Below are 24,414 nucleotides of genomic sequence, written 5' to 3' on the forward strand. Positions count from 1 at the left end.
TTGCCCATCCCAAAGCGAGCGCGCACAACCCACGGGAGTCCCAAAATGGTGAGTAAGCACAGGGTCAGGTGTGACTGTTGCTGGTGATTGTTTCATGGCTGTACTGTCTCTGGGTTTTTGTGCCTTAGGGAGAGCCAAAAGCGGCAGGGGGCCCCTCTACTGAACACTGTCCCCGCATTTTCCACAGGAGTTTGTCCTGGAAGATATCTTGCTGCTGCAGGTGACCTGGGAAGCAAGGGAGGGTCTTCTACTGCAACGCAGCTTCTGCCCTGGCCCATATGCAGCTTGCCTGTGTGCAGCAATGGTCCCCCCGCACCTCACGGCACAGTGGGGCGGACAAGTTAGCCTTACTGGCTCAAGGACCACAGTGGCTCTCCCGCGAAACCTGCGCAAGTGCATTGCCCAAGTTCTGGATGAGACCTTTGAAGAGATCACTGAGGCCAATTACCACGATGTGAGAGAGCACATCAACGCCCTATTCCGCATCTAGGCATGCATTCAGCCCTAACCCTCCTCACCCCAGAGCCTGCACCGAATAACTTCCTTCCCAAAATAAAAGCTACTTACCGGGAACCTCCTCTGGTGTTTTGTCCTTCCCCAAGCACCAGCCGCCTTGACTGGCTGCCTTCCTCCTGGCTTGAGAACAGCTGCTGGCTGCATGCATCTAGGGATTCCGGGGTGTCTTCCTCCATCTCAGCACCCTCGCTCCTGCTTTGCTGCTGCTCCTCCTCCCCCTGCCTGGTTCCACTGGGCTCTGAAGTGTCCATGGTGGTCCTCTGAGTGGAGGTGGGTCGCCCCCAAGTATCGCATCCAGCTCTTTGTGGAAATGGCAGGTCGAAGGGGCAGCACCAGAGCGGCTGTTTGCCTCAGGGGCTTTGTGGTAGGCATTCCGCAGCTCCTTCACTTTAACCCCGCACTGCAGTGCGTCCTGGTCATGGCCCCTTTCCATCATGTCCCTTGATATCTGCTCGAAGGTATCGTAATTCCTACAGCTGGAGCGCAGCTCGCCATTGCTCCATACTGGGAAGCGCATGGAGGCATGGTCACCTGGAAAGATTCGCACAGAGCACTCCATGCCTGGCTGAGCAAACAGGAAGGGGATTTTCAAAATTCCCAGAGAATTTAAAGGGCAGGTCTGATGGTTGGTCACCTAAGGGCAGGGCAGTAGAGTTTAAAGTGATGACCAGAGTGGCTAGAACAGGTATTGTGGGACACTTTTTTGGAGGCCGATCAGAGCACACTAATGGACCAGGGTGTCCACGCTGGCGCTGCGGCACTCCAGCAGGGGTGCACAAAATGTTGTTCCACTCACTGAGGTCGACTACCAGGAGCGCTCTAGCTGCCGAGTCAGAGCACTCTACGTGCCTGGCCAGTGTGGACAGGTAGTGAGCGAGTGCGCCTGGGGCTCCTTTAATGCGCTCTAACTCGCAGTTGTAGCCAAGCCCATAGTTTAACTACCATACTAAACAAGTGAAAGCCTTGAGTTCATCCAGGAGTCCCTTTGTGTGCTTGGACATTCTTATACACCCACAGAGGTCAAGTCTCTGTAGTATGTTATCAGCATATTCTTTAAAAAAGTGCTTTCTTAGGCAATAGCCCTTTATTCCAGCCCTACAAGGTCCTAGGACATGACCTGTGAACCTCACTCTTTTCCTTACAGCACATGACTCCATAAGCCAGCTTTGTGCATAATTTATTTGATGTCAGCAGATTTAGTCAGAGTTGAACTTTACACCAAAGTGACGTGGACTGGTCAGATCTGTGGAAGCTGCAGGTAATGAGGGGAGCGTTGTTCCCAATATGTACACATATGCCTATGGGGAGAGGAAATAACAGAGAAAATGTGGAGGCTTAGCCAAAGAGCTGCACCTATTCCATTTAAAGTGGATTTATTTTTGGCTTGTCTACTTATGACTACCCTAATATTTTTTTCATATATTCAAGGCACTATAACAGTGTGGAAATGAGATCAGGAGGAGCTGTGAGTAATGAAAGGATCTGTCAAGTGACAGTCCATACTGTAAAAGCACTTCAGAGTCCTCTGGTAGACTGCTTTAAAGGTAGAGTCGAAATATGGGACTGCTGCTGTCAAGGTTCCTTCCCCACTCTGAACTCTAGGGTACAGATGTGGGGACCTGCATGAAAGACCCCCCCCCAAGCTTATTTTTACCAGCTTAGGTTAAAACTTACCCAAGGTACAAACTATTTTACCTTTTGCCCTTGGACTTTATTGCTGCCACCACCAAGCATCTAACAAATCTAGAACAGGGAAAGAGCCTGTTTGGAAACATCTTTCCCCCAAAAATCCTCCCCAAAACCTACACCCCCTTTCCTGGGGAAGGCTTGATAAAAATCCTCACGAATTTGCAGAGGTGAACACAGACCCAAACCCTTGGATCTTAAGAACAATGAAAAAGCAATCAGGTTCTTAAAAGAAGAATTTTAATTGAAGAAAAGTAAAACAATCACCTCTGTAAAATCAGGATGATAAATACCTTACAGGGTAATCAGATTCAAAACATAGAGAATCCCTCTAGGCAAAACCTTAAGTTACAAAAAGACACAAAAACAGGAATATACATTCCATTCAGCACAGCTTATTTTATCAGCCATTTAAACAAAACAATCTAATGCCTATCTAGCTAGATTACTTACTAAGTTCTCAGACTCCATTCCTTTTCTGTTCCCAGCAAAAGCATCATACAGACAGAGAGACCCTTTGTTTCTCCCCCCGCCCCAGCTTTGAAAGTATCTTGTCTCCTCATCGGTCATTTTGGTCCGGTGCCAGCGAGGTTATCCTAGCTTCTTAACGCTTTACAGGTGAAAGGGTTTTTCCTCTGGCCAGGAGGGATTTTAAAGGTGTTTACCCTTCCCTTTATATTTATGACAGCTGCATTTACCTGCCCCTCTTTCTGCATTTTTGAAATTCTCGTCCCATGGAAGAGAATTGCACTTTCTTCCTCTGAAGGGCCAGTGAGAGCATCAGAGTGAAACTGACTTAATCCCTCATCTGTCCTGCGTTTCCAACTTTAATTTCCAAAGTATTTTTAGAGCATAGCCAGTATCTCCTTGGGAATGGCTTTCCTTCCTCATTTCCCTTTGACAATCCATGCTAAACAGAGATACCAAGCCTCTCTTCAAATTCTCCTGAAGGGGAGGGAGTAGGCAGCATTTGACCTTATCTTGGAGGCAGGCTGCAAGAAAGAAGTTTCCTTATTAGATCAAGAAGCAAGGGCTAACCAACCTCATTCAATCATGTGGCTTAGCATAGAAGGCAAACGCTCCAATGATCCAGCATCTCAATACTCGTTCCCAAAGGTGTGCTTGAGAGACTTCCACTAATTGCTGGAGAGGGAAGAGCTAACAGTGTTCTCTCCACTTCACCCCTTCCTGCTCAGAGAAGGGTTCTCAGGGCAACAGGCAGGCTATCGTGGTATCAAAATGCATCCGGGGTGCTGCACAAAAGATGCTCATCAAGTATCAGCCAGATGGATGGGTGAGTTGTAGCTATGGCTCAGGTCACGATTGACAGGTCTCTCTACTAGAATGAGACTATTAGCCCAACTTTTTCGGGGATGGAGCTGAGTTGCTCAGGTTGAGGTATATTTCTGAGAGACTGTTCTGTGCTCTTGGGGTTGGATAGCCTGTCCTAGACTATGGATTTGCTCCAGATCATTGTACAGGCCCTGAGATTCCATCTTCTGTTGTGGTGGCATATCATAACTTTTGTATCCAGATGTCCTATGGCAAAGTTAGAGGTCAGTTTATTGCTGTTGTTCTGTAAGTACAGGCTTTGGCATTTAATGCCCTTGGGGAAAAATTAGCTTGGTGGCCATTTTCCTTTTGAGCAGCCTTTTTAGTTCATCCACCACTACTCATGTCTCTTTTTTTTTTTTTTTCTCCCTCTTTGGAATCCCAGTCCTGAAGGCAGCTCTGAACCTATCATTTGTGGGGTTTTTTGTTTTTTGTTTTTTTTTAAGTTTGTCAACTGAAAGGTGGTATGCCGCATGACTATTGTGTTAGCCTAAAGGGTCAGGAATCTGGCAGTCTTGTCTTAAGATTTCTATTCCTTTTTGTTAAAGTGTGTTACTGCACACATTTACCTTTCCTCCAACACTTTAAACCTGAACCAGGAGGTCCTGGCCCCTATTTGTGTGCTAAGCTGCCTAATAAGGAAAGAGCATCTCTGGAATTGTTTTGGTAGCAAGATGACTTAAACTATTAGCCGAGAGAACTTAGTCCAGTGGTTCAAGAATGTCTAGGTATTTGGAAGGGTTCTTAATATTCTACAGGGATTGGATCACTGTACCTGGGTTGTGGTGGCTTGAGCAGAAAGTGGGGAGGAGATTTCAAAAAGAGGAATTTATAATGGGCAGATAACCAATCAAGCCTGGGTAAAGCGCTGTAACTCAATGTTGCAGCTACAAAACCAAAAGTGCTCTAACCAGTAGTTTAACCCTTTCACCCTTTTTGTAATATGAGATTGCTAGCTTGGTCCTATCATTTTAGATTGATGGATTTGACAGTGCAGATGCTTTTCTTCTCCAGTTAACCTTTTTTTGAGTTATTGGAAGTCTCTTCTGGAGGAAGAGAGATGAAGAATGGGATACAGAAGGTTGGCCTCAAAGTGGTTGTGAGACCGTTTTATTTGTGCTACTCCCTGGCAGTTTCAGAAGAGGAGCTGCAAATCGAGCTTATTGTATCATTTTTTTGTCCAAATGAAATTCTCTAACTAGTGTATACATGTTTCAGAGTAACAGCCGTGTTAGTCTGTATTCGCAAAAAGAAAAGGAGTACTTGTGGCACCTTAGAGACTAGTGTATACATGTGACTGACTCTCTCTAGCTTAGTGATGAGTGCACTGGCCTGGGACATGGGAGATCTAGGTTCAAATTCATGCTCTGGCTGATCCAGAATGAGCTCAAAGCTAAAGATTTGTCCACTTGTGGACATTTTGATAAATTATTTTTTTGTGAAAATCAAAAAGTTTTGTTGTTTCAAAACAGAATGGAAACACATTCCAAAGATTCTGGTGCCTGAAGGGACCATAGTGATCATCATCTGACCTCTTGTATAACACAGGCCACAGTACTCCCCCAAAATAATTCCTAGGGCATATATTTTTAGGAAAACATGCAGTCTTGATTCAAAAATTGTCAATGATGGAGAATCCACCATGACCCTTGGTAAATTGTTACAAGGGTTAATTTCTTTCATTGTTAAAAATGTATGCCTTATTTCCAAACTGAATTTGTCTAGCACCAACTTCCAGACATTGGATTGTGTTATACCTTTCTATGCAAGATTGAAGATCTCATTATTAAATATTTGTTCCCCATATAGGTACTACTAGACTGTGATCAAGTCATCTCTTAACCTTCTCTTTCTTAAGCTAAATAGATTGAGGCATATTTTCTAATCGTTTAATCATTCTCATGGCTCCTCTCTGAACCTTCTCCAATTTATCAACCTCCTTCTTGAACTGTGGGCACTAGAACTGGACATTGGAATCTAGCAGTGGTCATACAAGTGTCAAATATAGAGGTAAAATAACTTCTCTACTGCTATTCAACATTCCCCTGTTTATGCATCCAAGGGTTGTATTAGCTTTTTTGGCCACATTGTCTCACTGGGAGCTCATGTTCAGCTAATAATATACTATGATCCCCAACTTATTTCAGAGTCACTGTTTCCCAGGATAGAATCCCCCGTCTTGTAGTATGGCCTACATTCTTTGTCCTAGACTTATACATTTACATTGTCATATTAAAACACAGTTTGTTTCCGCCCAGTTTACTAAGCAATCCAGATAGCTCTGTCAGTGACCTGCTGTTTTCATTTTTTATTTCCCACCCCATTTTTGTGTCATCTGCAAATTATATTAGCGATGATTTTATTTTTTCTTCCAGGTCATTGATAAAAATGTTAAATAGCATAGGGCCAATAAGTGATCCCTGCAGGACCTCACTGAAAACACACCTACTCTATGATGATTCCTCATCAGTTAGCCATATTTTAACCCATGTAATGTGTGACATGTTAGTTTTATATCATTCTAGTTTTCTAATCAAAATATTTTGCAGCACCAAGTCAAATATTCTGTCAGCAACATTACCTTTATCAAACAAACTCGTAATCGCAGAAATAAAGTTAGTTTTGTAGGAGCGGTTTTCCATAAGCTTAATTACATTACCCGCCTTTAATTCTTTATTAATACAGTCCCATATCAGCTGCTTCATTCTTTCTCAGATTCGATGTCAGGCTGAAAGGCCTATAATTACCCAGATCGTCCGGTTTACCCTCTTTAAAAATTGGCATAACATAATAGGCCTTTATCATTCTAGGGTTAATATACCTGCCTTCTCCCACCCTCTTACAGCTGTCCAGCCTGACTTTGTCACAGGCCCTTTTCCTTGTTTATGGCTTTTGGGGCATCTACTAAGGTATTCTTAAATGATTCCAAATTATCACACTCACTTTTCTGGTTAAATTCTTCCTCCCAGCTGATTTGGCTCATAATTGTTTTGAGCTTTGAGAAGTTGGCCCTATGAAAGCACCAAATATATATATTACTGGTCTGGTCTTCATTCCGTTTACACATTATAGATGTGATCCAGTCAACATCACTTGTACCTAAGCTACCATTAATTCTTAGATCTGTGATCAGTTCCTCTTGATCTCTGAGGACACAGTCTAATGTAGAATTCCCCTGTTAGAAAATGGTCATTTATCATGTTTACAAATTCCAGTGATGTGTTAGTACTGGCAGCATGAGACCTCCAGCATATGTCACTCAAATTGAAGTCCCCTGAGATCACGCAGCTGTGTAAGGAAGCAGTCCTCCTGTTCCCTAGTGTGATTTGGTGGTGTAGCAGACAGCAATTAGTACCCCACTGTGAGCTTTCTCTGTTGATCCCGAAGCATTCAAGATAACTTTCTTCTGAGTTATCAGTGACTGGGAAACAGGTAATTCCGGTTTAGACATAGTACCATCCCCTCTTCTCTTTTGCCCACTCGATCCTTCCTAAATAGGTTCTAATAATTGGTTTTAACATTCCAGTCATATGAATCATCCTACCAGGTTTCAATAACTCATAAATGAGCAATTCCAGTTTGCCCTGTTTGTTACCCAGGCTCCTAGCAGAATTAAATAATTCCTTCGCGATGTCTTTTTGGTTCTTTGATTTTTTTTCTTCTCAACATTTTGATTTTGTACTGAGTGCTCATATGTATGTTTTTGTTTTTTTTTTTACCCTCCCCTTTTGCTGTTAGTTTAACCCCTCCTGACTACTCTAGCTAGCCTGTCCCGGAGATTGGTCCCTCTTCTAGTGAGGTGGAGGACATCCAAACCATACAGTCCCTTCTTCCTGTAAAAGGCGATCAACATTCCACAAAACCAAACCTCTCCACCCAGCAGCTCACTTCTAGAATCTTCTGCTTTGTCATCTTTTGCTCATGGGACAAGAAGGATCTTGGAGAAGATTGTTTGGACATTCTTCTTCAGCACACTTCTAAGTTCCCAGAATCATCTGTTATCTGGGAGCTATCCTGTGCTCCATTCCAGGAGTGTCTAGTCAGGTCTCATGTCTCCAGCTAACACCTGTCTTTCCCCCTTTTATTAGGTCCAGCTATATGCAGTTGTGAGCTGGACCTGGTTCGCACCAGTTCGCGCGAACTGGTTGTTAAATTTGGAAGCAGTTTTAGAACTGGTTGTTCACCCGCTTCCCTGCAGGGGGCGCTGAGGCTTTGATGGACTCCGGCTGGGAAGTGATGCAATTCCTCCTCTGGCCTCTGGGGGCGCTGCGCTGCGGGAGCCATGTGGGCTGCCGCCTGGCCCTGGGCACAAGTCCTGTTGCTGCTGCTGCTCCCCCAACCCCTGGCCCTGGGGCTCCTGCTGCTGCCTGGTGGGTCCCTGGCTGCTCTGCTGGGCCTGGGCTGCGTCCTGCTGCTTGGGCTGCTCCAAGCCACTCTCCCCGTGAGCACCCACCACCCTGCCCGCAGCCAGCCACTGTCTCCAGCCACCCCCGCACTCCCTGCCCGCAGCCAGCCCCTGTCTCCAGCCACCCCCGCACCTCCTGCCCTGCTCGCGGCTACCCCTGCACCCCCTGCCTGTAGCCAGCCCCCATCTCCAGCCACCCCCGCACCTCCTGCCCTGTTCGCGGCTACCCCTGCACCCCCTGCCTGTAGCCAGCCCCCGTCTCCAGCCACCCCCACACCCCCTGCCTGCACCAGCCCCTGCCTCACCCCCTGCCCTGCCCGTAGCCAGCCAGCCACCCCCACGCCCCCTGCCCTGCCTGTAGCCAGCCAGTCCCTGTCTCCAGCCACCCCCGCACCCCGTGCCCTGCCCGCAGCTACCTCTGCACCCCCTGCCTGCAGCCAGTCCCTGATGCACCCCCTGCCCTGCCTGTAGCCAGCCAGCCAGCCGCCCCCTGCCCTGCCTGTAGCCAGCCAGCCCCTATCTCCAGGCAACCCCGCACCCTCCTGTCTACAGCCAGCTCCACACCCCCTGCCCTGACCACAGCCAGCCCTGCACCCCCTGCCTCCAGCTAGCCCTGCCCCTTGTCTGCAGCGGGCCCCACGTCCACTGGTGCCCTGCACTTCCCAGGGCAGTAACCCTGCACACCTGCTTCAATGAGGGGGGCAGGGAGCAGCTGGGACCCAAACGTGCACACCCTAGGGTGACCAGACAGCAAGTGTGAAAAATCAGGATGGGGGTGGGGGGGTAATAGGAGCCTATATAAGAAAGACCCCAAAATCGGGACTGTCCCTATAAAATCGGGACATCTGGTCACCCTAGCACACCCCCAGGGAGCAGTGGGGACCCACAAATGTGAAACGGAGCTCATTTCTAGTTCAGGCCCATCTTTTTAAAAGAGAACTTTAAGCAGGGTTAACACACATCCGTATTTTCCCGGACAGGTCAGGCTTTTTGGTTCTTAAATGGCCGTCAGGGAGGAATTTTTAAATTTTAAAAATTCTTCCTGGGAAAATACGGACGTATGGTAACCCTGTTAGTACAAAAAATACATACTGGGGCACGTCCCTTAAATCAGAACTTCTTATAGGGAACCGGTTGTTAAGATTTTGGCAGCTCATTACTGGCTGTATGCTGTGGTTTTGTGGTTTGTTTTCCCATCACTTGCTGGACTCTGTCTAAGCGTATCTTTCCCCATGTGAAAACAAGTATAGATTTTTTTCTAATTCAGATGGTTCTCCCTATTGATAAAGGACTACATAGGTGTGACCTTAGCTTGATAGTTGTTTCTTCCCTTGCATCTGCCTGCTTCCTGTAGGCTCAGGGTTCTGTTTGAGCCTGACATGTGATTGGCCTGCCTCCACTGCATATATTTTGCATTCAGAATAGCGCAAACTTTAACAATTTACCTGTGGAGGTGTTTAAAACATCCCACCAAAATGCATCCCCTTCTCTTGATTTCCTCCCCCACCCCAAATAAATAAATAGATATAGATATTTCCTGAGATTACTGGTAGGAATACCAAAATTTCCCCCTCCTATCTTTGTCTCCGGTACCTCCCTGTATTACCTTGGTACTTGTATACCTTTTGGATAACTGAAGAGACCAGAGAATGAATTTTTCCCCATGAAAGGGAGGAATAATTCCAATACTAAATCCTTTTCACTGATCCAAGATAATCTGATGATGTATTTCACTGCAGCATGGATGCAATTTGTGTACCTGGAAGATTAAGCTTGGTAGTTGGCCTGCTTTGAATGTTCAAGTGTGTTATGTGAATGAAATCTCAGCATCAATTTCCTCCGCCCCCAAGACCGGGTTTCTCAACAATTCAGTTTGTATGTGTAAAGAGTAAAATAAGGATACATTTCCTTGTCCTCATTTCTTTACAAGTTTTGGGGCATAATCAAGTAGCCATTTTGCATTAATAACAAGAAGAAAAAAAATACTCTTTTTAGCATCCTTTTAATATGTCATCCAAAACACTTCAGATATGACCAGCTGTTAGGGGAAGAGGAAAGAATAGCTTTGAAGAGTTAAAAAAAAAAATTATTTTCTCTCTCTAAGTGCAGTTTAACAGAAATGATAGCAGGCCATTCTGAAATCACACACAATTCTGAATTTGGTCTTGGGTGAAGGAAATGTAGTTCCAGAAATCATTACTGAAGCAGGTTATTGGTTGACAAGTAATTAAACCTCAGGCATTATGCATTTTAAAAGGAGGATGCTTTAACAGACTTTCACTAGAAGACTTCTCAAGATCCCTTGCAGTCCTATGATTCTGTGTGATATACTCCATAATGCTTATACATAGTTAAAGATGGTCAAAAGACATTGCTGAAGTTGAAGATTGATTTTTAAAATAAATCCTGCTCTTTTCAGAAAGCAAAATATCGATTCAGTATAAGAAGCTTCCCCCCCGCTGTGTTTGTGTTAATATGGATGGCTGATAACTTTAGCTTTATCAAATCTTGTTTCGGTTTTTATGTCAGATATGATTCCCCCCCTCCCTCCCCCGCGCCCCAATCAACTTATAAACTGAAACTCTCTCACTTATTTATTTCTCTATTTAATGCAAAAATTACACACTACTGTAATGTTATGGATTCATAGTTAAGCTCGCACACATCAGGAAATGCAGTTAAGATTGACTGCTCACATAAGAACAGCCATACTGGGTCAGATCAAAAGTCCATCTAGCCCAGTATCCTGTCTTCCAACAGTGGCCAATGCCAGGTGCCATAGATGGAATGAACAGAACAGGTAATCATCAAGTGATCTATCCCCTGTTGCCCATTCCCAGCTTCTGGCAAACAGAGGCTAGGGACACCATCCCTGCCCATCTTGGCTAATAGCCATTGATGACCTATCCTCCATGAACTTATCTAGTTCTTTTTTGAGCACTGTTATAGTCTTGGCCTTCACAACATCCTCTGGCAAGGAGTTCCACACGTTGACTCACCATAAATCTGCCTTTTTGAGAAACAGAAATTGCAGTATATTGCATAGTATTTCTTTCTTGCAACTTCTTAAATATGTGTGTAGCATGTTGTAGTAATGTGTACTAACGTAAAACAAGAGGGAGGAAACCAGTGGCCTGTGCAAGTATGCACTTGTGCATGGTTGGCCTCTCTCTCTCGAGCTAGGTGTCTGAGAGGAGATGTGTATGTGTGCATAGCAGAGATTCAGCTAGGCCATGCAGAAAATCTGTCTGTCTCTCTCTTTTTAGGATTTAAATGTAGCTTGTGTATGGATGCGTAGGATTTGGGGTCTCTTAACAGTAACAACATATGCCACAAGGGCTGAATGGTGCGTTTGCAATCCTTCATTGCTGATGTGGCCGTGTACATAAACTTCAGCTTCTGTTTCCTAAGCTGTAGGGGTGCCCCTGTGCTAATGTTTGAGTCTTGACTGAGAGTGTGGGTGGCATCAGGGAGCCAGCTCCAGCTCCCTGATTTTCAGTTGCCTGGCTCTAGTTCAATTTAAAGTCCTCTGTGCCTGTCTCTCTCTCCTTTCCCCCACACCACACCCCCCCCATGCCCCCAGTGCCAACTTGACATGGAAGGATCCTCAGCAACCTGATGCCAGTGGAGAACTGGGTGTTGTGGAGCTTTGATCCACATTCCCTTTACATGTGGGAGGCTCATTTTCACACCTACAAGATGATGGAACTGCCTCTACTGACTTCATGCCTGTGGAGATTCCCCCTAAAGAAAGGGAATTCTCTAGTTGCTGTTCTCGCTGTCTTAGGTTCACAGGGAAATCTGGCCCTGTGAGTATTGGTGTGATATGGCAGTGGATTGGTGGTGAGTTCCCAAGGAGCCGGTCTGTCTGTGCCTGCGTGCAGAGGGGGATTATCTGCTGGGTGTGCCACACTGGGGTTGGGTACCGGTGGGTTAATGCGACTCAGTAGTGTTGCCAGTAACCAGGCAGTTAAACCCTTGTGGAGACTTTGTGTTGAATGTTAATTATAATTTTATATTGCATGGTGCCCATAGGCCCCAGGCAAGATTGCAGCACTGTTGTGCTAGGCAAAGTGCAGCCATAGTTGCAATTCCTTATAGCTCGTGGTGGAACAGTAATTTATTTGAAATTATGTGCACTGATACACGTTCTCATGTGCTTATTTTATTTTAAAATACCTTTTTCAATCTGACAGGAAATTTGACTCTGATTAAAATCGAAGTCTGAAATGTGAGTTCAGCAGTTTACCTGTGTACTAACAAATACTTTTTTTTTTCCAAAAACAGGAAAAGTGGTTTTAGCTTTCCACTTCCACTTACTTAAAATAAAACCAAACAATGCCCCACCCCCGCAAGATGACAGAATTGGTTTTACTTAATTTCCATGCTTGGGGAAACCCTTCAGTTGATGTAAATTAGCATTCGCTCTACTGATTTCAGTGTATCTCTGACACTATACATTAGCTGAGGATCTGGCCCTAGGTTGTCTTAGACCCAAGATAAATTTTTGGAGAGGGCCACTTCAGCCCTAAAGAACTGTTGGGAGGTAGGTTGGAAATGGGATTTTAGATGGCAAAGTGAGTTGCTGCGAGGAAAACTCCATTATTTGCCAGTCTGTTTTGTTTTTTTCCTAAATAAGATAAGCTTGAAATGAAGAAAATGGGCATTAATTTATTCTTAAATTAGTGTACATTTTTCAGTCTGCCATATGAGGATTTGATCCTTAAATCTGCACAAGTCGTGTCAAAATGCAATATCTTAACTTTTTGTTTCAGTATTGTACAGTGGTTTTTTTGTTTTGTTTTTTTGTTTGTTTTTTAAGGGTAAGGTAAATCTTCCCATAATTAGGTTCTCGAGCAGTTTGCTGGCTAACATGCTCTTCGTTCTTTTAAAAGCAAAAATATTCCAACACAGAAAATTCATAAGAGTAACCAAACCTATACATCACACTATTTTTAGTTTCACAAGTTACTTGGAGAAAACGTACACCTTAAAATGTTTGTGGTTTATTGCTTGTCACTTCCTGTGCATTAATGGTATGTTAGCAATTGTTTTTGGTAGGTGGAGTCTTTCTGAAGCAATGATGTATTTTTTTCCCTCTTGGAAATGTTAGAAATCATGCATGAGACTGTCAGGGAACCATAGAAAGTTCAATTAAATGTCACTAAAGTGCATGTGTGGGTGGCTTTTTATATATAAATACAGACCGGTGTACAATGATGAGACATTCATGACACATTGACAACTCAAAGGGATACTGCTAAGCTTGGTAAACTCCAAACTCCTGCTTTTCCTGTTCTTGCTTGTTCTCAGATTCTTTTTAGGTGCAGGGTTTTTCTCAAAATAAATGTTGTCTCATCACCTTTTTTGCCAAGTACAAGCAAAAATAGAGAAATAATCCAAGATCCAGCACCATGCAACTCCGAGCAACTGGAATCAGAAAGTAGTTTGTGTTCATAATGGATTTGGTGGGGGAAGGAGTCAATAAGGAAACTAAATCCAAGCTTCCTAATGGGTTCTATAAATAGTAAAGTTGGGGAGGAAAAGGAGAATGTGAATTGAGAAAGTTCTGTGACCTCTTTTTTTAGTACAGCAGTATGAAACAAATTCTATAATTCCCTTTGTGCCTTTATTCAGTGTCTGGGCTTTCTTTTTTGTTTTAGACCTAAAGTATATGACTTTAAAATATATAAAGATGCCTCAATGTCACTTGAAAGGGCAATTTGCTAAAATAGCAGCCTAGGAAAAAGTGGCTAATTGTTTCAACATCCTTAGAATGAACTATTCTATAATTGTGGCACCTTAGAGACTAACAAATTTATTTGAGCATAAGCTTTCGTGAGCTACAGCTCACTTCATCGGATGATTTGCATCCGATGAAGTGAGCTGTAGCTCACGAAAGTTTATGCTCAAGTAAATTTGTTAGTCTCTAAGGTGCCACAAGTCCTCCTTTTCTTTTTGCGAATACAGACTAACACTGCTGCTACTCTGAAAGCTATTCTGTAATTGTTTGTCTGAAACAAAGGCTCAGTAGCAGCCATTGAGGGAATTAGATACACCTTTTTGAAGTCTTTGTTTGGACTGGAGGAATGACTTTAGTTTTGCCCTCTAATTGTAACTATTCTATTTGAAATGCCAAAATAATCATTGCCAGTTTGCCAGAAATGTCTTTTTACTCCTTGTCTCCTATTCAGTAGTAGCCTCCTAATCCTTGCAAGCTGATGTGATTCTTTTTTTCCCTACTCCCTGCCTACTTTAAACATTGCCTAATCACGAAAGGTTTTCCAAATTATGTCTAAATACATAGCACAGATTAGTTCATTATTGATGAATCCTCTTAATTGGGACCCCCTGGTGGACATCTTATTGTCCAAATTAAGCACCTGTCCCAATTAAGAGAAGCCTTTTTTTAAAAAGTGCTGATTGAAAAAAATTAAGTTGAAACAAAAAATATTGTACTGACTCATATTCACTATATTTCCTCTTTGTATCTTCTAGTCGGTCAGCTTCAGTATTAAGACTGGCACTTAGAATTTTACTCCCATTTAATGGTTCATTAAATACCAGTTAACCCCTTGGCAGTGTCTGCTTGTGTCCCCATTAAATGGATTTTTTGTTAATACTATCTCAATTAAGCAGCACTCCTTGCCATTTTCTATCATTAGGCTGAATCTGCTGTCTTTGACACAATCCAACAAAGCACCATCTGATTAGTCTTCCGAAATAAGTGGAGTGTACTGTGTTTGAAATGCTTTATCATGAAATTTATAATGCTGGTTTTGTAATTGCAGGTGAAGGACCTAACAAAATATCTAGACCCCAGTGGACTTGGAGTAATCAGCTTTGAAGATTTCTATAGGGGGATCGGAGCTATCAGAAATGGAGGTTAGTTTGTTTGCTATTACAGTATAAACAAAGGAGAGAGATCAAATTTAGAAATTCAAGGAGTTAACCCTGTACACCAACTGCTTGGTAAAAACAGTTCCTGGGTTTTCTGATCCCTTTAGAAAGCTTATAAACCTTATTTAAAGTATTAATGTTGAAACATGAGGTCCATTATTTTCTGCATTGTATGAAGAACAAAGCAGACTGGTTTTAGACGCACTTAAAAAAAACTCTGTGCTACTAAATTGCATTTCACAACTAATCAGTAGGGCTGTCAAGCGATTTAAAAAATTAATCACGATTAATTGCACTGTTAAACACAAATGGAATACCATTTATTTAAATGTTTTGCATGTTTTCCACTTTTTCAAATATATTGATTTCAGTTATAACACAGAATACAAAGTGTACAGTGCTCACTTCATATTTATTTATAATAAAAAATATTTGCACTGTAAAAAACAAAAGAAGTAGTATTTTTCAATTCACCTAATACAAATAGTGTAGTGCAATCTCTTTATCCTGAAAGTTGAACTTACAAATGTAGAATTAAGTACAAAAATAACTGCATTGAAAAATAAAACCATGTAAAACTTCAGAGCCTACAAGTCCACTCAGTCCTATTTTTTTGTTCAGCCAATTGCTGAGACAAACAAGTTTGTTTACATTTTCAGGAGATAATGCTGCCCACTTCTTGTTTACAATGTCACCTGAAAGTGAGAACAGGCATTCTCATGGTACTGTTGTAGCCAGCATCACAAGATATTTATGTGCCAGATGCGCTAAAGATTCATATGTCCTTTCATTCTTCAACCACCATTCCAGAGGGCATGCATCCATGTTGATGACTGGTTTTTGTTTATTATTTTTACAGTACAAATATTTGTAATAAAAAATAATATAAAGTGAGCACTGTACACTTTGTATTCTGTGTTGTAACAAAAATCAATATACTTGAAAATGTAGAAAAATATCAGAAAATATTTAATTTCCACTGGTTTTCTATTGTGTAACACTGCGATTAAAACTGCTATTAATCGCGATTAATGTTTTTTTTTCAATAGGGATTAATATTTTTGAGATAATTGCGTGAGTTAACTGCAATTAATCAACAGCCCTACTAATCAGAAATGGGTTTTCATAAATATATGCTGAAATTAGTGTAAGTCTAGTTAGGAAAACTCACTTTGGTTTAGTATATACTGAATCTTGTAATTTTCCCATGGGGCTGGTCAATAGAGGCACACAGTCAAGTGATTTAATGGAGTGTTTGCAGTGCATGGCTAATTCTGGATTAGGGTGTAGAACCTTGTAAATTGCTAATGCAAATGCACTAATTTTTACTCTAACCACCAGTGAACATAGCATGTGTAAATAATGTCGAACAAGAAGCAGATGTAATAAGATTCTTCTGATCTTTTACTGTTTGTAATCTTTGTCCTAGAATACCGAAAAAGGTATTGCATCTACCTTGTACTGTAAACTCCTAAGGGCAAGGTCCTGTCATGTTTGTCAGTAAAATGCCATGCATGCCTATAGTGTTATAGAAATCTCAATGAATCTTCCACAAAATGACCCTTCAAACATGAGAATGTGTTCAGAAAAGAATGATTAAAGGATGCTATTTAGCTGTTACCTGTATGAAAACAGTATTTTAGCAGTTCTCATTGGGGCAACTGGATATTATGAACAGAACATGAAATGATTGTTTTCAGCCCTTTTAAGAGTACATTTTCTGTTTTAATCTTTAAAATGTTGAGAAGGGGTATTGATATATTCTGTATTGAAATATGTAAAAGTATTTTGTATATGTATTTTTCTCCATAACTGTTCCAATATCATTACTACTTCCGGTGTAGAGAATAAATTCTGTTGCTGCTTACCTGCTGCTTACTTTCATGTGTGGCAGCATGTGCAGATTAAGCATAGCTCATGCCCAAATAAATTGGTTAGTCTCTAAGGTGCCACAAGTACTCCTTTTCTTTTTGCGAATACAGACTAACACGGCTGTTACTCTGAAACCTGGCATATTTTAGAGCCACAGTGGCTTGAATTCATTGTTTCATTTGTGTGTGTGTGTGTGTGTAAAATACAATACAGTTATTACAGCAAATAAGTTAATAACTTAGTGCAAGCATCCTGATTGGCTAATAACTTAAGTTAATAATTAAATCACACAGTGCTTTAGTATCATGTGCTGCAAAGAGCTGCAGGAGACTCATTTAAAGAGCCATTTGTGGCTCACTAGCCTCAGTCTGAGTGTCACTGTTTTAGAGCAACACAGCCACAAGTGTGAAAGGAGTCTAGCTTTTTACTGAAACTCCTTTTGGAAATGTCTGGTTCCATGAGTACATTAATAACCCTTGAAGGTGTGAGTGACTTATGGTCACTTAGATTGCTTGTTGGCTTTATAACCATTCAGCACTGAATGACATCATTGTTTTTTCCCTTGGATGTTTCGAATCTAAATATTTACAGCTCACTGCAGATTATATAGCTTGAAGTCTTGGTGTGGTGCAGCTCTGTAATAAGAACTGCTCTTGAATTCTGAAGAGGTAGCAAAGAACCATTAATCTGAGAAATTGCTATCTGAGAAGAGTGTGTGTTAAGGGAGCCCTGGCTAATGTTTCTCTTCAATAATTCATTGCCCTGGTGTTTGTGTTTTTTAATCGGATAGAAGTAGCAGGCCCAGAGAGGTTAAGATCTTTCTTAATGTGACAACATTAAAAACAATTTAAAATATGGTTTGCATTGAGGTTTTTGCAGCTACAGAGAACTTAGTTTGTATTATTCACTATAGCAAATACACAACAAATTCCCTTAAGTTTTTATTAATCATAGAAGCATAAGAAGAGACTCAAAGCAGGCATGGGATGTTTCTTAATGAGTTTGAGGGTTGAACAATTATTTATTTTTTTTCAATGGTTTCAAGCCCTTAAAGTCCTTCAGAGGGTTGATTACTGAACGGAGCAATTTGCTTTTATCAAACATCAATGATTTAGATAATGGCATAGAGTACACTTATAAAGGTTGGGGACTGTACCAAACTGGAGGGATTGCAAGTGCTTTGGAGGAGAGGATTAAAATTCAAAATGATCTGGACAAACTGGGAAACTAGTCTGAAGTAAACAGGGTGAAATTCAATAAGGACAAATGCAAAATACTCCACTTAGGAAGGAACAATCACTTGCACACATACAAAATTGGAAATGACTGCCTAGGAAGGAGTACTGCGGAAAGGGATCTGGTCAGAGTTAAGGCTAAGATTTTTATCGGGGATATTTTTACTAAGTCATGGATGGGTTGCTGGCAATAAAGAAAAATTCACGGGAGCCCGTGACCTGTACCTGACTTTACTAAAAATATGTATGATAAAATGGGAGGTGTTTGGGCAGCTGCTGGGTGACTAGCAAATATGGCAGGCGACCAGCTTGGCTTAACAGTGAAATCTTCGGTGAGTTTAAACTCAAAAAGGATGCTTACAAGAAGCGGAAATTTGGACAGATGACTAGGGAGGAGTATAAAAATATTGCTCGAGCATGTAGGGGTGTAATCAGGAAGGCCAAAGCACAACTGGAGTTACAGCTACCAAGGGATGTGAAGGGTAACAAGAAGGGTTTCTACAGGTATGTTAGCAACAAGTAGGTGGTCAGGGAAAGTGTGGGATCCTTACTGTATGAGGGAGGCAACTTAGTGACTGATGGTGTGAAAAAAGCTGAAGTACTCAATGCTTTTTTTGCCTCTAAAAAGAAAAGGAGTACTTGTGGCACCTTAGAGACTAACAAATTTATTTGAGCATAAGCTTTCGTGAGCTACAGCTCACTTCATTGGATGCATTCACAGACAAGGGCAGCTCCCAGACTGCTGCACTGGGCAACACAGCATGGGGAATAGGTGAGCAGCCCTCAGTGGTGAAAAAACAGGTTAAGGACTATTTAGAAAAGCTGGACATGCACAAGTCCATGGGTCCAGATCTAATGCATCCAAGGGTGCTGAGGGAGTTGGCTGATGTGATTGCAGAGCTATTGGCCATTCTCTTTGAAAATTCATGGCGATCGGGGTAGGTCCCAGACGATTGGAAAAAGGCAAATATAGTGCCCATATTTAAAAAAGAGAACCCGGGGAACTACAGACCAGTCAGCCTCACTTCAGGCCCCAGCAAAATCATGGAGCAGGTCCTCAAGGAATCCATTTTGAAGCACTTGGAGGAGAGGAAGGTGATCAGGAACAGTCAACATGGATTCACCAAGGGCAAGTCATGCTTGACCAACTTGATTGCCTACCACGATGAGATAACTGGCTCTGTGGATATGGGGAAAACGGTGGATGTGAGATATCTTGACTTTAGCAAAGCTTTTGATACAGTCTCCCACAATATTCTTGACAGCAAGTTAAAAAAGTATGGATTGGATGAATGGACTATAAGGTGGGTAGAAAGCTAGCTAGATTGTCGGGCTCAACAGGTAGTGATGAACAGCTCATTATCTAGTTGGCAGCTGGTATCAAGTGGAGTGCCCCAGGGGTTGGTCCTGGGGCCGGTTTTGTTCAACATCTTTTTTAATGATCTGGATGATGGGATTAATTGCACCCTCAGCAAGTTCGCAGATCACACGAAGCTGGGGGGAGAGGTAGATACGAGGGAGGGTAGGGACAGGGTCCAGAGTGACCTAGACAAATTGGAGGATTGGGCCAAAAGAAATCTGATGAAGTTCAACAAGGAAAGTGCAGAGTTCTGCACTTAAGAAGGAAGAATCCCATGCACCACTATAGGCTGGGGACTGACTGGCTAAGCGGCAGTTCTGCAGAAAAGGACCTGGGGATTACAGTGGACGAGAAGCTGAATATGAGTCAGCAGTGTGCCCTTGTTGCCAAGAAGGCCAATGGCATATTGGGCTGTATTAGTAGGAGCATTGCCAGCAGATCGAGGGAAGTGATTAATCCCCTCTATTCGGCACCTGGAGTATTGCATCCAGTTTTGGTGTCTCCCCTCCTTCTCTCCTCCCCCCCCCCCCCCCAGAAGGGATGTGGACAAATTGGAGAGAGTCCAGCGGAGGTCAACGAAAATGATTAGGTGGCTGGGGCACATGACTTACAAGGAGAGGCTGAGGGAACTGGGGTTATTTAGTCTGCAGAAAAGTGAGGACGGATTTGATAGCAGCCTTTAATTACCTGAAGGCAGCTTCCAAAGAAGATGGAGCTAGGCTGTTGTCAGTGGTGACAGATGACAGAACAAGGAGCAATGGTCTCAAGTTGCAGTGGGGGAGGTCTAGGTTGGATATTCGGAAACACTATTTCACTGGAATGGGTTACCTAGGGAGGTGGTGGAATCTCCATCCTTGGAGGTTTTTAAGGCCCAACTTGACAAAGCCTTGGCTGGGATGATTTAGTTGGTGTTGGTCCTGGTTTGAGCAGGGGATTGGACTAGATGACCTCCTGAGGTCTCTTCCAACCCTAATATTCTATGACTGAGAGCAGCAGGGGCCCGCTGTCTCAGGCAACGGGGGTACCTCACAGCTCCTTGCCACTGTGCGAGATGGCAGGACTCTGCAGCTCTCAGCCCCCGGGGTTGAAGTCCCTGAGGTCTTTGGAAGTCACAGATTCCGTGACCTCCATGACAAAATCATAGCTTGGTCATAGTGGATCATAAGCCAGGTATGAGTCAACAGTTTAACACTGTTGCAAAAAAAGCGAACATCATTCTGGGATGTATTAGCAGGAGTGTTGTAAGCAAGTCAGTAAAAGTAATTCAGCATAGACTACAGCAGAAGACTTGGCCTCAACTGGAGTGTTGTGTCGAGTTCTGGGTTCCACATTTTCAGGAAAAATGTGGACAAATTGGAGAGTGCCCAGAGGAGAGCAACAAAAATGGTTAAAGATATAGAAAACATGACCTCTGAGGGAAGATTTGAAAAAATTAGGTTTGTTTTGTCCGGAGAAGAGAAGGCTGAGATGGAATATGATAAGTTTTCAAGTACATAGAAGGTTGTTACAAGGAGGAGGGAGAAAAATTGTTCTCCTTAACCTCTGAGGATAGGACAAGAAGCAATAGGCTTAAATTACAGAAAGTGAGGTTTAGGTTGGACATTAGGGAAAACTTCCTATCAGGATGGTTAAGCACTGGAATAAATTGTCCAGGGAGGTTGTGGAATCTCCATTATTGGAAATTTTTAAGAGCAGGTTAGACAAACACCTGTCAGGGATGGTCCATATTTAGTCTTTCCATGAGTTTAGGGGTCTGGACTAGATAACCTCTCGAGGCCCCTTTCAGTCCTCTGATTCTATGAAACAGCCTTTTCTCTGTAAAGAAAGGAAAAGGTTCATCTTGATTCTGGTTGTGTTTCTCAAAATCACAGGTTAGAATTATTTCTGCAGTAGACTCTCATGAAAGAAATAAAAAATAAAAAACAGAATAAAGACAGACGGGCAATGCGGCTTTGTCATTGAAGTTCATATGAGTCCATGAAGGCAGATTAGCCACTAATGGGTGCATCTCTGGGCCATGGCTTGCTTTTTTGGTCTGGGTAGATTATCTTGGTGGTATTAGGTTGGTTCTCTTTCACTGACCCATCTTATGCTGGGCAGTGCAATTATTCATTTAAATTAGTGAACTTGGACATTTTGAACATCAACATTGTTAACTAGGTCACTCTAGATATTTGTAAGTTGCACTTTCACAATAGATTGCACTACAGTACTTGTATAAGCTGAACTGAAAAATACTTTTTCTTTTGTTTATCATTTTTACAGTGCAAATATTTGTAATGAAAAATAATATAAAGTGAGCAATTTACACTTTGTATTCTGTTGTAATTTAAATCAATATGATTGAAAATGTAGAAAAAAATCCAAAAATATTTAATAAATTTCAATTGGTATTCTATTGTATAACAGTTCGATAAAACTGAGATTAATCGCGGTTAATTTCTTTTTAAGTTAATCATGTGAGTTAACTGAATTAATTGACAGCCCTAATTCCCATACATTATCCCTCACCCACCGCCAAAATATGGTCCCTGATTTTAATGGCCAGAGAATGGTTTTGTCTGCTCCGTATGCATGTTGTTTTGGGGCATAGCTAAGCTGCCTTTGATCATCCCACTGTGCACTGATTCCATAATACTGTCGGGAAGCCATAAATTTAGCGGCTAACAAATTTATTTGAGCAGAAGCTTTCGTGAGCTACAGCTCACTTCATCGGATGCATGCAGTAGAAAATACAGTGGGGAGATTTATATACATAGAGAATATGAAACAATGGGTGTTACCATACACACTGTAATGAGAGTGATCAGGTAAGGTGAGCTATTACCAGCAGGAGAGAAAAACCTTTTATAGTGATAATCAAGGTGGGCCATTTCCAGCTTTTTCTTTTTGCGGATACAGACTAACACAGCTGCTTCTCTGAAACCTGTCATAAATTTAGTAGTAATGGGACCAGTCTTGCTACAGTGGGCTGGGGAAGATGGTGCAGACCATTTTAGCCTTCCTGTGCATTCTTTTCTCTTCTTTTATTCCGGCTCATCGCTAGTTTATTTTCCCCTGCATCTCTATATTGCTTAAGTTTTTTGTGATTGTGGGTGCAAGTTGCTAAACATGATTTTTTTTAAAGTTTTAAATAGCCTCAATGTGTGTTTATCCCTTTTGCTTATTGTAAAAAAAATGCAAAGCCTTTAACACTTTGTATAAAGAATTTGTCCAAAACAGATATATTTTCCTTGACAAGATATGCCTCACACTGAACAGAGCCAAAATGTCTAATTTGTGAGACAGATCCAAAAGAGCAAAGACATTCTTGAAACGCTGTGACATTAGTTAGACGAGAGACTGCTGAATTGGAATTAATTTGCAAACTGGATATAATTAACTTAGGCTTGAATAGAGACTGGGAGTGGATGGGTCATTACACAAAGTAAAACTATTTCCCCATGTTTATTCTCCCCACCCCCCAAACCCCCACTGTTCCTCAGATGTTCTTGTCAACTGCTGGAAATGGCCCACCTTGATTATCCCTACAAAAGGTTTTTTCCCCCCTGCTCTCCTGCTGGTAATAGCTCACCTTAAGTGATAACTCTCGTTACAGTGTGTATGGTAACACCCATTGCTTCATGTTCTCTATGTATATAAATCTCCCCTCTGTATTTTCCACTGAATGCATCCGATGAAGTGAACTGTAGCTCACAAAAGCTTGTGCTCAAATAAATTTGTTAGCCCTGGTCTACACTAGGACTTTAGGTCGAATTTAGCAGCATTAAATCGATGTAAACCTGCACCCGTCCACACGATGAAGCCCTTTATTTCGACTTAAAGGGCTCTTAAAATAGATTTCCTTACTCCACCCCTGACAAGTGGGTTAGCGCTTAAATCAGCCTTGCCGGCTCGAATTTGGGGTACTGTGGACACAATTCGATGGTATTGGCCTCCGGGAGCTATCCCAGAGTGCTCCATTGTGACCGCTCTGGACAGCACTCTCAACTCAGATGCACTGGCCAGGTAGACAGGAAAAGAACTGCGAACTTTTGAATCTCATTTCCTGTTTGGCCAGCGTGGCAAGCTGCAGGTGACCATGCAGAGCTCATCAGCAGAGGTGACCATGATGGAGTCCCAGAATCGCAAAAGAGCTCCAGCATGGACCGAACGGGAGGTACGGGATCTGATCTCTGTTTGGGGAGAGGAATCCGTGCTATCAGAACTCCGTTCCAGTTTTCGAAATGCCAAAACCTTTGTCAAAATCTCCCAGGGCATGAAGGACAGAGGCCATAACAGGGACCCGAAGCAGTGCCGCGTGAAACTGAAGGAGCTGAGGCAAGCCTACCAGAAAACCAGAGAGGCGAACGGCCGCTCCGGATCAGAGCCCCAAACATGCCGCTTCTATGATGAGCTGCATGCCATTTTAGGGGGTTCAGCCACCACTACCCCAGCCGTGTTGTTTGACTCCTTCAATGGAGATGGAGGCAATACGGAAGCAGGTTTTGGGGACGAAGAAGATAGCTCACAGCAAGCGAGCGGAGAAACCGGTTTTCCCAACAGCCAGGAACTGTTTCTCACCCTGGACCTGGAGCCAGTGCCCCCCAAACCCACCCAAGGCTGCCTCCTGGACCCAGCAGGCGGAGAAGGGACCTCTGGTGAGTGTACCTTTTAAAATACTATACATGGTTTAAAAGCAGGCATGTGAAAGGATTACTTTGCCCTGGCATTCGTGGTTCTCCTAGATGTACTCCCAAAGCCTTTGCAAAAGGTTTCTGGGGAGGGCAGCCTTATTGCGTCCTTCATGGTAGGACACTTTACCACTCCAGGCCAGTAACACGTACTCGGGAATCATTGTAGAACAAAGCATTGCAGTGTATGTTTGCTGGCATTCAAACAACATCCGTTCTTTATCTCTCTGTGTTATCCGCAGGAGAGTGAGATATAATTCATGGTCACCTGGTTGAAATAGAGTGCTTTTCTTCAGGGGACACTCAGAGGAGCCCATTCCTGCTGGGCTGTTTGCCTGTGGCTAAACAGAAATGTTCCCCTCTGTTAGCCACAGGGAGGGGGGAAGGTTGAGGGGGTAGCCACGCGGTGGGGGGAGGCAAAATGCGACCTTGTAA

At 42.7% G+C, this 24,414-nt stretch overlaps 1 protein-coding gene across 5 annotated transcripts in view; it reads left to right on the plus strand.

Moving 5' to 3' along the window:
* The window catches only part of RAB11FIP3 (RAB11 family interacting protein 3), a 170,427-nt gene that overhangs the window by 36,918 nt on the left and 109,095 nt on the right, over positions 1–24,414 (plus strand). For all 5 annotated transcript variants that reach the window (XM_084641585.1, XM_084641588.1, XM_084641589.1 and 2 more), the window contains exon 2: positions 14,731–14,824. In XM_084641585.1, the coding sequence (XP_084497711.1) occupies positions 14,731–14,824 (94 nt within the window). The remainder of the gene's footprint in view (positions 1–14,730; positions 14,825–24,414) is intronic.

The sequence above is a fragment of the Lepidochelys olivacea genome (assembly GCF_965140295.1).
Source record: "Lepidochelys olivacea isolate rLepOli2 genome assembly, chromosome: 10".
Lineage (NCBI taxonomy): Eukaryota > Metazoa > Chordata > Testudines > Cheloniidae > Lepidochelys > Lepidochelys olivacea.